General features: G+C 35.8%; 1 protein-coding gene and 1 long non-coding RNA gene across 2 annotated transcripts in view; one reads left to right on the top strand and one right to left on the bottom strand.

The window, feature by feature from the left end:
- The window catches only part of PIK3C2G (phosphatidylinositol-4-phosphate 3-kinase catalytic subunit type 2 gamma), a 395,898-nt gene that overhangs the window by 219,615 nt on the left and 161,825 nt on the right, over positions 1–14,458 (bottom strand). Inside the window, exons 17-18 of the mRNA XM_017528884.2 lie at positions 9,315–9,408; positions 6,302–6,396 (exon numbers count right to left, since the gene is read on the bottom strand). Of these exons, the coding sequence (XP_017384373.1) occupies positions 6,302–6,396; positions 9,315–9,408 (189 nt within the window). The remainder of the gene's footprint in view (positions 1–6,301; positions 6,397–9,314; positions 9,409–14,458) is intronic.
- LOC119471235 overlaps positions 1–14,458 on the top strand; it is an 83,915-nt gene that overhangs the window by 21,591 nt on the left and 47,866 nt on the right. The gene's annotated exons all lie outside the window — the stretch shown is intronic.

Genomic DNA, 14,458 nt, shown 5'->3' with positions numbered 1-14,458 from the left:
GGGGGGGTGGGTAGGTGGGGAGAGATAGCATGGGACAAAATGCCAGATATAGGTGAAGGGGAGGAAGGCAGCAAACCACACTGCCATGTGTGTACCTATGCAACAATCTTGCATGTTCTTCACATGTACCCCAAAACCTAAAATGCAATTAAAAAAAAAAAGAATGAGAAAAAAAAAAAGAAATACTTATTGTAGGTCAGGTTCTCTTGAACAGGGTGTGAGACAGAAACTCACTGTGATTTACTGAAGAAGTGCTCTTCAGGAAAAATCTTGTGAGGGAGTAAGAGAAGAATTACAGGGAAGTCCTTCTCTGTCATTTCCAGGAATTAACAAGGATGAGATCTCAGGTCAAGTCTAATCTTGACCTGATTTATGAGGAGGCTCTGGAATGTAAGTTTTACCTTAGAGATTTCCCGCCTCGTAGGCCGGGGGCCATGGAAGCAGAGGCTAATTCTCCAGGGAAGGGGCCATATTCACTTAGCGGTCACTGCAGCAGCTGCGAGTGGGTACAGCAGCCAGGTGAGGCGCACAGCAGTGCCTTTGACGGTGCCCCAGGCAAACCAGCAATTTCATTTTCCCTGAGTACCATGGAATTTCCAGTACTATGTGTGAAAATATTGATGGCCTTGAAAACATTTCTGTTGGATCATAATATTTAAAACTTTGCGTATCTACTGAGTTTCAGAGACTGTACTAGATTGGTACATGGAAGAGCGTGACATGATTGCTGTCTTGAGCTACTCTGTGGACTAGGAGAGGGAGCGGACAGGGCAGCAGTGGTGCTAAGGGAGTGTCAGATGATGTCCAGCAGAGTCATGAGCCATATGCTGTGGGACACAATGTGGAAGCAGTACTCAGTTCCAGGTGGTGTCTGGGAGAGGGTCAGGGAAAGCTTCCTGGATGATGTGACATACCTGGCCCTCGACTCAGAACCTTCATAAAGTCCATTGTATTATTTTCCTCTGGCTGTGATAACAAGTTAACACAAACTGGTGATAACAGAGATGTACTCTCACAGTTTTGGAGGCCAGAAGACTAAAATCAAGGTGTAAGCAAGGCTGTGCTCTCTCCCAAGGCTCCAGGGGAGAACCTTCCTTGCCTCTTCCAGCTTGTGGTAGCTCTAGGCATTCCTTGGTTTGGGGCTGCATCAGTCCAATCAATGCCTCCCTTTTCGTGACCTTCTCTCTGTATGTGTCTTATTTTCTTCTGCCTCATTAGGTTACTTGCCATTGGATTCGGGGCTCACTTGTGAAATTGGGGGATCTTATCTCAAGATCCTTAATTTAATTCTATCGTCAAAGGCCCTTTTTCTCAATAAGGTCACATTCACAGGTTTCTGAGGTTAGGCTGTGGACATATCTTCTTGAGCCACCACTCAACTCAGTACTTCACTAGTGGTTAAACTGTGTCCTATCCCAAATGGAAAGGGGCACTACATTTAAACTTTTGTAATTAATTATTATGTAATGGGGGAGGGGTCTCCTAGGCATGAACTCCAAATGTTACAGTTTCTATTTATAGCCACCTTTTAGGATGCAAAGCTTTTAAATTCAAACACAAAGCTTCTAGTTAACTTACTTTCCTTGGAAAATAGGGGCTATTTATCCTACCTTCACTCTTCCAGTGGAAGAGACTCACAGTAAGCCTAAGTCAATTTCCCCGCTCAGAAAAGCAACCCACAGTGATGCCAAATAGCCAAGATGGTTTTCATTCCAATCTTACTTATTCATAGCTCAGTATCTGGTGAGACAGCCTTCTGATCACTGATTGCAGGTGGAAGCTGTGGAGCAGGGAGTGCTGTTGACAGAGTTACAGGGCTTGGTGAACAATTGATCATGATAGTGAGAAAAAAGGAAGACTTCAAGATCTGGGTGAGCAAGACAGGATATTTGGTTCAGTGTTGAATATGTTGAATCTGAGGAAACAGTAATTCATCTATGTGCAAAAAAAACTCATTAAACTCATGACTGATGGGTTTCTAGCTTTTTAAAAAATAAGTCCTTTTTTTAAGAAAAGGTATTTTTCAGTATTTTTTTTAATGAATCATTAGATGCGAGCTGCATCTTTAAAGTTTTAACACAAACATTTTGCACATAAGCAATCACTCCCTAAACACGATTCTGGGTATCAGTTATTTATTTGAACTCTGATATGTTTTAAATATAATTAATTTTATTTTATGCTTAGTGCATGTTGCCTGATTCTTAATTTTTATTTGTTTCAAGGGGATGTACGTATAAAATCTCTCTCCTTAGAAGATCAGGAAAAATAACTAATGGGTAATAGGCTTAATACCTGGGTGATGAAATAATCTGCACAATAAATCCCCATAATACATGTTTACCTATCTAACAAACCTACACATGTGCCCCTGAACTTAAATCAAAGTTAAAGAAAACTCCTTCCTTATTTCTTTTTTCATATTCTTACAAACAAAGGCCTCAAAACAAACAGTCCTTAATAATTTATATTCTTTTCTATTCCTTAGTTTCTTCTTGAATCGCTGAAAGGAAAAATGGGTATAATTTTTTTTTCATAAAGATGAGAATTATACACAAAAAAAGCTTTCCCCCCAACCTTTTTGGAAACAGTGACGTGATTGTATTTACGTGAATTTGCAATATGACATTGATTTAGAACTTTGTGTGCACCTATTGATGCCTTTCAAATGACTCCACTTTTCATACAACTTTAGCAGATGAACTTATCGAGATGGTGCCAGTATTTTAACAATCATAAGTCAATTAGGATAAGTCTTCAATATTTTATTTTATATTTTAATATACTTTAGAAATGCCTTTTATGTATTTTTATATTTTATATACTTTTATATTTTTGTTCAAATATTAAAATCAAAATTGATATCTGGCTATGTTACTTGTTTAATATGCCTGAATTTTAATAATGTAGGGATACATGTGCAGAACATCCAGGTTTGTTACATAGGTATACATGTGCCATATTGGTTTGCTGTACTCATCAACCCGTTATCTACATCGTTAGGTGTTTCTCCTAATGCTATCCTTCCCCTAGTCCCCTACCTCCCAACAGGCCCCAGTGTGTGATGTTCTCCTCCCTGTGTCCATGTGTTCTCATTGTTCAACACCCACTTACGAATGGGAACATGCAGTGTTTGGTTTTCTGTTCTTGTATTAGTTTGCTGACAATGATGATTTCCATCTATATCCATGTCACTGCAAAGGACATGAACTCATCTTTTTCTATGGCTGCATAGTATTCCATGGTGTATATGTGTCACATTTTCTTTATCCAGTCTATCATTGATGGGCATTTGGGTTGGTTCCAAGTCTTTGCTATTGTGAATAGTGCCACAATAAACATATGTGTGTATGTGTCTTTAGAGTAGAATGATTTATAGTCCTTTGGGTACAGACCCACTAATGGAATCGTTGGGTCAAAACGTATTTCTGGCCCTAGATCCTTGAGGAACTGCTACACTGTCTTCCACAATGGTTGAACTAATTTACACTTCCACCAACAGTGTTAAAGCATTCCTATTTCTCCACATCCTCCAGCATCTGTTGTTTTCTGACTTTTTAATGATCGCCATTCTAACTGGCATGAGATGGTATCTCATTGCGATAAAAAAAAACAGTGAAGTTTTAAGGGAAGTAAACACTGAGTTTAATGGAGCCCTACATTTGGTATGACAGGAGAACACCACAAAGCACTACAGTAGTTTTCCGAAAAACTGAAGAAAGTAAGACTTCATTCAGAGCTTTGTTAAGAGTCTATTCATTGAAGGCCCTCATGCCAGTCAATGTATCTCATGTCTTATTATAGTAACATACTAGAGGAATTGTTCTGCTTTGTAAATTAGGCATTTAAAATGAAAATAAGCATAAATCACATAGTCTCTGACCAAGTTCCTTGTGTCTCTTTTTTTGCTATGACTTCTTGAGTGGTTATCATGAGAAGATTGATCTCATTATGAGTAATATTTCTTGAAGCAGAGAAATATGACACTCCAAACTGATATTGAGTTGCTGTTTTCCTATTGTTTAAGGGTCACAACTATCAACCAAAGCAATTAAATGATGCCTGTCATATATTCATGAGAGTAAAACACAGGTCTAAGTTTATCCTTAGGTCACTGAAACTTATAATCGTTAAAATTTTGTCCTATGAAATTAAAATGGAATCTACAGGGTTAATAATGCAAAAAAAAGTATGAAAACCAGGATGCAAAAAATATTATGCTCAATAGGATCAAGTGTAGGTGATAATATGAGAAATCTTTTTTTTTTAAATGACTGTTTTTAATATATGAGTTTTTACCATTAGAAGGATTTCATTCTTAACTCTAAATTATATAATCACAAAAAAATCTGTGTTTCAGGAAAACAACTTAATCCTAACATAAAATTCATGTCACTTATCACAAAATAGATAGTGAAGGGTATAAAGGAGAAACAAAACAGAATTAGCAAGACATTGTGAAGAATTTTTTGTTAATAAACAACCCAAAAATACTTTTACATACTGCATTTCAAAATGATGCATCTCTGAATGACATGATAAAGCTCATAGTGTTGAAGACTTTAAATTCAAGGTCATCATGTTGAATACTTGAAATTAAATTCAAGGTTGTAGTGATGAAAAATGTAAAGTCAAGCTCTTGATGATAAAGACTTTAAATTCAAGGATATATTGTGTAAGAAAGGACAAACCACTATCATTCAAATTATTTAGTCAATTAGTTCTCTGTGAGTACAAAATATAATGAATCACTAAATGGATTGGCCTAATTACAAATTTTGTTTCATTTATAAATAACTCTCAACTCCGAGAAATCTTTTCACAGAATCATTTAGTCACATGGTACTATCTATCCTTGTGTAGGTATTTCTGCTACACATTAAATATTTATTCAAAACAATTCCCTCTCCATTTCTCTATTTTTATAAGTATAAAATATTTTAAAAGAAAGAAATGTCTGTTCCTTAGCTAGAGAGAAAAAGCAACCCATTTCCTTCTTTACTTTAAAAACACAAAACAAGCCAAAACAATCCAATTCCTAATGTAATGTCACATAGAACCCAGGGCCTGGAGCAATATTTCATTATGATTTTCCTGTTATATGCTGAGAACAATGTAGTTATTTATTTATATCACTGAGAAATCTATTTGTCAGACTAGAATAATCCCTTTCAGCAGAAGGCTTGCTAAAAAAGGCACAAGCAGCGGCACCTATGAATGGGAACATCAACGACTCTACTTTGTCTTTCTCCTCATCTTCATCTGATTCACCCATATCTGCTGAATCATCATCATCATCATTATCATCATCATCTTTTTTTCTCCTCCTCCTTGTCTTCCTCTTCCAACTCTACAGATTCATGAGGACCCATTTCCAATATACTATAGACACCCTGATTGTTGGACATGCCATATGGAATTGGAGAATGGCAACATTAAAGATATTTAAAGTAAAGAAAATGGTAGGTATAATACCCTTCCATATATCCTGGTATAGAGAAAGTGGTACAGTTGCTGTTTTCATTTACGCAACCTGGGCTGATGATTGGAAATTCACAAGCTACTCCAGGTCCTTGAACTTCTTCTACATCATCTTTTGTATTCGTTAGTCTCCGATAGCAACTGTCCAACTGACAGGCTTTTCTGAGCAAGAGCATTTTTTGAAAATCCTAATTCAGTACATGAAGAAATAGTGGGGTGGAGGTACAGAAGCTAAGTTCTGGCAGAAATGATGTGGAGACTGAAATGGTAATATCCTCAGGTGTTGCTACAGAAATTCTGGCATCTCATGAATCAGTCTTATTTCTTCACTAATACTATTTCAGATGTATGCTTTGGGTAAAGTTTAGTGCTCTAGAAATTTTTAACAGAATGAGTGTATGTTAGCTTTTGGATTTTATGGTTTATAACTAACATTGTACAGAAAGTACTTTTATACCATATGTTCTTCCAAAAACATTCGGTCTCATAGCTAGATTTTATATTAAAATCTTCAAGAAGTAGCTATACAAATTACGATTGTCATTTAAAGCTACAAGAAGGGTATCATTCAGATTTGAAATTCTATTTGGATTTAACTTCCTGTTTAACAGTAGCAACTGTCCAAATGGTAGATTTTGAAAGTGATGACAAATTATCCTCTTAAATAAAAATCACATTGACAAAGACTCAAATCTGACTGAATTTTAACTTACGATATGTATCAGTTATAAGGTAAAGAAATCTTCTGCTTCTACCAAAGCTGCTCCATAGAGAAGTTGGCAATTAAAAAAGGCATCCTGCCTGTTTTAGTTAATCTTACCAGTAAAGACGATGGGCAACCTGGATGCTTTGCAAGGAGCGGTGGAGTAGAAGTTGCACTAAAGGACTCTCAAGGTTCCATTCAAACTTGACAGCCTGAAGTAAGAGACACAATTACTTTACTTCTCAGTAACAAAATCATAGCAGAATACAGAGAGACTTAAGAGGCTTGAGAAAAGACTAGAGAAAACAGCACGCACATTTTAACAAAATGCTAATAACACAGTCAATGATTTTATGAGTTGGTATATGACTAATAACAAAACACATTCATTACATCATTTGGATTTGGGTAGTCTTGCTTTCTTTCCTTGTTTATGGATAAGAAATGAGTGCAGGTGGTTAGTGGAGTTCAACCATGTGCTGAGGGAGAAAACTGACACAAAAAGTCCTGAATTATTAAATACAATATTATTAAGCCATAGATATTTCTTCTTATTTGGAGATGAAATTAATGCACACTAAAAGCCTTAACAGAAATCATCAACTGGTATATCATTATTAACCATCAGACCTTGAGATTTTGGTTAAAATTTCAAAGCTGACTATTACTACCATAACTCAGTCCCAAATCCTTTCTTTCATCTCCACTGTGAACAACTCTTAAGTTTTTTAGGATACCCAACCAGGTAGAAAACACAGATAACCATGGCAGCCCCTGCTATCCTTAGGGACCTACTTTACACCTTAACCTGCCCTCTGCAGGAACTTCACTGACAGCAGTCCGTAGATGAGCTGCTATTATCATCCCAGGAATCTGAATATGTGAAAATGAAAACCAGGTTCTCATAAAAATGCTCATTCCTGTTTGAGAGACAAAGCTTCTATATTTAATTGTTTAATAAACTATTTCTCTCTCTCTCTTAAACATGCACACCCACACACACACATACACACACACACACGTGCACACACACGCACATACTCTCAAAGCTTAAGAGTTTAAGCTAGGCTTTATACCACAATACAGACACCAGGAAAAAATGAATACAATATCCAGTTGTACATACACTTGAAGAGACATAGCAATATGCTAGCTGTCCCCAAGAATGGGAAAGTTGATAAATTACTAAGGCGTGAGGGTGCTGAAGATGACTTCAGCAAATGTGCATAAACTATTGATGCTGTCTGAAACTAGCAAGACAATAACATGTACTGTCTTGAACTGCAGCAATGGCCTTCTCTCACTTACTTGTTAATGTTGGGCTGACTAGGTCATGGGTTTTATTTATGCCCTAAGAGTGAGCATATCATATGGGCATTTGAGCAGGAGGTATGTTTCAGAATTTACTTCCATGCTTGTCCTTTTAGATGTCTGCCCCATTATTTCTTCTTGAACTCAGTAACTATTTGTTTTCCCTTGCTTCCAAGCTTTTTGCTTTACTCTGCCCACGGATATAACAATTTCCCCCTAAATCCTGCCTAACCATCTAGAATGTAGACATTTTTTTCTGGTGAACACCACATTATCTGAACCGGTTTGCAGTAACCCCTGGGTCTGAGTCTTATTTGACTCTTAGCTGTGAACTATATCTTCTGTTTTGTTACTGTCTTAGAGTTCTTTCTTATGGCTTTAATTTAGACTGCATAATTCTAACATGACAATACATAACAAAATAGCATGATTCCAGAAAACAACCAACAGGACAGGATTTTTTATGTGTTGGAAAGTTTGAAATTCAAGGTAAAGTATAGAAGTCTAAGGACAATGAATGTTTTGAAGTTCTTCCAGTTTTTAAAAATTTTCTAATCACATTATAGATTTCTTTCCATCTCAGAATGAACATTTTATAACCTTCATTTTTAATCATAACATAGATGAAACTTTAATTTTGCCTTCTGTGTATTTGCTGTGTTAGATTGTGTGCATCCTGTCTTATAAATTGGATTTGCGGGAATATGGGTCTCAATGACATTCCTGATGCTGAGTGTACTTACTCAGATAGAGGCTTTCCAGTGAGTTTAGTGTCTACAAACTTTTCTGAAAATGTGCTCTCCTGAATTGGGCTAGAAATAGCATGTGGCCATATCCATGAGTCATGAGATGAGCAGTGAACTTGTAAGTTAGATTAATCCTTATTTTCAAGAAGGATTGGATTATACTGGATGATACAGCTATTTCTAAACCAGCTCTCTCTCTTAAGGAGAACTTCAGAGAAATTCATAATCTCTGTGCGAAGTCATCGTCTATTAAAGTTCATTAATATAGGCTCCTTCCACCAGTTTCTCGCCACTTTTCAAAACCTGAGACAACTGACATTCAAAATAACTGTAACAACCTGACCTTTCAGATAAAAAACAGCTGGATTAAAAACAAAACAAAACATAAAAATCACAAGTTTAAATCTATTTAGCACTCAATATAGTCATCCTGGAAAAAACAAAAACAACTTACCTTCTATAAATTAGATATTCGGTTATTTACATGGTCATGTGTAAAATGTGTAATTTAATTGTTTATATTTCATCATATTCAGACTAAATCACTCTTTGCTTACATTTCTAAATAATGTTATATTATTTTATAAAATTATTCCAACCTTGTAGTATTTGCTATTACTAAAATGTACTATTTGGTGGCAAAATTTGGGTATTAGAAATGTCTATGATAAAATTTATGATCAATAATATAAGCCTCTAAAGAAGTGCAAGAAACTCATAAATTATGAGAAGCTGCCTAGCAAATGACTATTTCTACATAACATTTATTTGGTATTTTTTATCATTATATATGTATTTATAAAATTTTATCACAAGCACGTCTATTTTTTCATGTTCTGATTAATAAGTGAAATCAGTTTTAAAAACTTTCCTTTTTGGAATTTATGTAACTTTTTTGTAATTGTACCAATTTCAGATAGAGAATTCTGCATTACCCATATTGACATCATTAGTCCCTTGGGTCATCAAATTGAAATATCACTTCTAGATAGTCTATTGTTGATTCATTGGGAACCTTTTAGAGAATCATTAGTTAAAACTCTGGATTTCCTTAGCAACCCTGCTGTTCTTACCTGAACTAGCTGTGGGAGATATTCCAGTAGTTCATCATTCAAGAGGTTGTCTAATTGTTGAACTGCCACTTTACGAATTTCTTGATCTGGAAAACTAATACACAGTAGATATATCCATTAAGCTGTTAGTAGTAAGAAATAATGCATGAGACATCTCAGGGAAAACAGAGAATGATTTCTACCCCCAGTGCATAAGGTAAAACAATTATCACACAATCAATTAAGGTAATGTTAGCACCAAATAACTCTTATTTTTCCATATTCCATACTCTAATGTGGACTGCAGTAGAAAATCCTTTCAACTAGACTTTGGAAATGTGATTTTAAGTCCAATTCCTGCCAGCTTTCTTATTTATAAAATGTGGATTACAGATAATCTAAAATCTTTTCTAAAATAGTATAAAAATCTTTGCTTCTTTAGCTAAGCATTTGATAAATAAGTTACTACTAGCTGGAAATCTGATATATGATTAAAAATGGGATCTAATTTTTTTAACCAGTCTTAGCTAGATCTTAACAAAACCCAGAAATCTAAAGTTCGTTACAATAAATAAACAAAAATAATTTAATTTGGCTAAATCTTATTAGACTGTGAAGTTCTTCTGGATAACTGTGTCTTATTCATTTTTAGATGGCATTTGCCTGTTATAAGATTTAGCACCCATTAGGCACTTAATAAATGTTTTTTGCTGTAATGAATTTGTGAAGGCATTCAACATTTGAAACCCTGTTCCAAAGACAATTTAGCCTCAAATGGATTCCTCAAATTGTCATCTTGCTCCATCAGAAGAATTAGATTCAAAGTTCCTGCGAACTGCTTGGAGATAATTTTGGGTCCATATTGCTTTGACATGATAAGATGTTACTAGGGTTTGGTAAGAACAATTAATTCTAAAGAAACAGTTTTTAGGCAAAAATAAAAAAGCATAATTTAAAACGTGAAGGAACTGCTTATGGTAATTTATTTACAAATAAATAAATAAACAAACCCCAAATTACTTTTGTAGACAACTAACTGAATGCTTTTCAACCAGTCAGGTGAGGGCTCTGAAAACTGGCTTCCAGTAAAGGTTAGAAAACCGTAAATTCCTTAATGGGCAGCGTTTTCTCAGCATATTGGGTTACCGAAGCGTAAAATGGGAACTATGCCATCATAGAGTCAAGTAAACAATGGTATCACACAACTCAACTGTCCTTGATGGCAGCTTCAAATGGAATGCTAAACATATTTTTTCTTCATTAAACTGAGCATTTTAGTCAGTCAAAACTCTTATTTCTGACGGGCAAGTACATTTCCAGTATTTTTCTCACTTTGAACATTCTAGCAAAGAAACCTACGGAGAACTGTGGTCCAGATACATTTGGTGAAGTATTGAGAAGGTCAGCAGATCTCAGCATAACATCATGCATGGGTGGAGGGCAGAAAGAGTGCAATTAAAATGCAAAGCTAGAAGCAGGTCAGCTTGCTTTAGTACATTAAGACTCTAAGATTCTCCTAACTAAATGTGATTGACTCTAGTTTATTGCTCTCAATTACTAAACCATTTGTCTGAAGCTTGTAGACATCAAGGTCAGTGTGAGGACAGTTTGAAGTCTTGGAGGGAACAGTTGCTTGGTAAGTTTTGTTGCCTAAGTGATGACTTGTTAAGTTAGCTGTCAGTTGCCTATGCTTCCATATGACTATTTTATCTTACTGATATAAATGACAAAAAAGAAAGAAAAAAGGAACATCACAACAAAACAAAGCTCTTTGGTGAACACTATACCTTTAATTATGTGTTTATTTCCACTAGAATGCAAACTCCAGAAAAGTAGTAAATTTTTGTCTGTTTTGTTCATAGATGTGTCCCCAATGCCTTCAGATTTGTAGGCACTTTGCACATTTCTTAGAAGACTGTTGAATTTGAACTCATTGGCAATACACCTAAAACAGCTTTACTACCACACTTCTTCACTGTAGTCTGTGTTATCATCTTTCTCCAATCATAGACTTAAAATGTGAAAGGTAATATTTTGCCCCTCTTTATTACTTTTTTCACTTTTCCCATCTGGTGAAATTCTATTCATCCATGAATTCCAAGCTCAAGCATCAGTTTACTTGTGAAGCTGTTCCAGCCACATTTTAACCCCTCATGGAGTTAATAACTCCCTTCTATATAAAATTCTATATTATGTACGTAATTGAGGGCAGGCTCATTCACGTATGATTCCCTAGCCCAAGCGCAGGGAATAAAAGTTGAATAAAAGTTGGTGGAATTCCTAGTGTTCTCTTACTTTTACATCTAATAAGTTGCCAAGTTCTGTTGACTTTTCTATCCTAATGGCTCTAGCATTTAATGCTTAATTTCTTCTGCAGCTATCTAGTCTAGGCCATAGTTACCTCATGCTAGTACTAACATCTGTAATAGTAACACCTTATCAAATCACCTACAGTATTTGTAAGTTTATTTCTCATAATACGTGAAATGGTTTTCTGTAACTAATAAACTTCCCTTAAGCATACACTGCTAATCTAAATATTCAAGGCTAGCAAAACACTCTAGATTTTTCTCCTACCATAATATTCGCTAAATCAGTCTGGCTTGTTGATATATTACGTCTACTCTGAAAATGCATGTGCATTTTCACTTTCATGCACACTGTAACATCTACTGGAAAATCCTCCCTTAGTTCTTTAGGTTCTAGTCCTCCTTCAAAACATGGATCAAATTCCCTTAAGGTGGCTCTGTTAGTCCACAGTAATCACTTCTCTGAACTCCAAAGATATTGAATGGTTGACTCTCACTTAGGATAATGTGTGTTAGAATTTATATTTTTTTCATATGTGTCCTCATCCCTCAACTAATGGCTAATTCAACTGAAGATGAGGATTGTTCAATATTTTTTCTATTCCTAGGATTTAGCAACTCATTCCATATATAGTTGCGATGAATAAAAATGCATTGACCATGATGATGGTAATCACAAAAATCCTACTATAAAGTCAACTATATTTCTTTCTGTGTTTTGAGATAGTTTCCACTGGTTGCAATAGGACTAATTTTATAAATACCACTTGTTTAAATTCCAGATCTCTTTTCTTCCCTTAGTCAAAAGCATAGGAAAAAAATAAATCTGAAGGTAATTCAAGAGAAAGATGTGTAAACATACCTCAGAGATACTGCAGGTTTGATTCCAGACCACCACAATGAAGTAAATATCACAATAAAGCCAGTTGCAGATTTTTTTTTCAGTGTATGTAAAAGTTGTTTATACTATACTATAGTCTATTAAATGTGTAATAGCATTATGTCTAAATAAATCATTAACTTAAAAATGGTTATTAAAAATACTTTATTGTTATGAAATGCTAACAATCAACTGAGCCCTCAGCAAGTTCTAATCTTTTTGCTGGTAGAGGGTATTCCCTCCATTTTTATGCCTGTGAACTGATCAGGATGGTGGTTGCTGAAGGTTGGGGTGGTTGTGTTAATTTCTTAAGATAAAGGCCACAGTGAAGCTTGCATCCATTGATTCTCTTTCATGATGATTTTTCTGTAGTACCTGATGCTCTTTGATAGCATTTTATCAACAGTAGAACTTCAAAATTAAAGTCAATTCTTTCAAGCCCTGCCACTGCTTTATCAACTAAGTTTACGTAGTATTCTAAATTCTTTATTATCATGTCAACAACGTTCACTGCATCTTCATTAGGAATAAAATCCATCTCAAGAAACCACTTTTTTTGCTCATCTGTAAGAAGCAACTCCTCATCCCTTCAAATTTGTCATGAGTTTGCAGCAATTCTGTCACATCTTCAGGATCTACTTCTAATTCTGGTTCTCACGATGTCTACCACATCTTACAGTTACTTCCTCCACTGAAGTTCTGAACCCTTTATTGTCATCTATGAGAATTAGGATCTACTTCTCGAAACTCCTGTTAATGTTGATATTATGACCTCTTCCCATGAACCCAGTGTTCTTAATGATATCTAGAATGGTGAATCCTTTCCACAAGGTTTCCAGTTTACCCAGACCCATCCAAGGAATCACTGTCTATGACAGCTGTAGCCTTATGGAGCATATTTCTTAAATAATAAGACTTGAAAGTCAAAATGACTGCCTGATCCATGGCTTCAGAATGGATGTTGTTAGCAGTCATGAAAACAACATCAGTCTCCTTACATATCTCCATCAGAGCTCTTGAGTGACTGGGTACATTGTCAATGAGTAGTAGCATTTTGAAAGGAATCTTTTTTTCTGAGCAGAAGTTTCAACAGTGGGATTAACATATTCAGTAAACCATGCTGCAAACAGATGTGTTGTCATCCAGGCTTTGTGGTTCTATTTATAGAGTATAAGCAGAGTTGTTTTAGCAGAATTCTGAAGCACCCCAGGATTTTTTAAATAGTAAGTGAGCATTGGCTTCAATTTAAAATCACCAGCTGCATAGCCCTAACAAGAGAGTCAGTTTGTTCTCTGAAGCCTTGAAGCCCAGCATTGACTTATCTTCCCTAGCTATGAAAGTCCTAGATGGCATCTTTTTCCAGTAGAAGGCTGTTTCATCTACATTGAAAACCTGTTGCTTAGTGTAGCCACATTCTTCAATGTCCTTAGCTGGATCTTACAGATAACTTGCTGCAGCTTCTACATCAGCACTTTCTGTGGTTTCTTGAGATGAAATTTACTCCTGGTGAAGATGCTGTTAACATTGTTGACATGATAACAAAGGATTTAGAATACTATATAAACTTAGTTGATAAATCAGTGGCAGGGCTTGAAAGAATTGCCTTTAATTTACCAATATGGCTTCTTTTTTTATTTTTCTTTCTTTTTTCATTTCAATGCAGAGTCTTGCTCTGTCACCCAGGCTAGAATACAGTGGAATAATCTCGACCCAATGCAACCTCTGCCTCCGGGGTTCAAGCAATTACTCTGCCTCAGCCCCGCCCCCTCCCCTCCCCGCCTCAAGTAGCTGGGCTTACAGGCACCCACTACCATGCTCAGTTAATTTTTGTATTTTTAGTAGAGACAGGGTTTCATCACGATCTCAGGTGATCCACCCGCCTCAGCCTCCCAAAGTGCTGGGATTACAGATGTGAGCCACTGTACCCGGTGGGCTTTTTTTCTTAAACCTCTGAACAAACTCTGCTAGTCTCAAAC

This window comes from Cebus imitator, unplaced genomic scaffold (assembly GCF_001604975.1).
Source record: "Cebus imitator isolate Cc_AM_T3 unplaced genomic scaffold, Cebus_imitator-1.0 Scaffold2, whole genome shotgun sequence".
In the NCBI taxonomy this organism is placed as follows: Eukaryota; Metazoa; Chordata; class Mammalia; order Primates; family Cebidae; genus Cebus; species Cebus imitator.
This window is presented reverse-complemented; position numbering and strand designations above follow the sequence as displayed.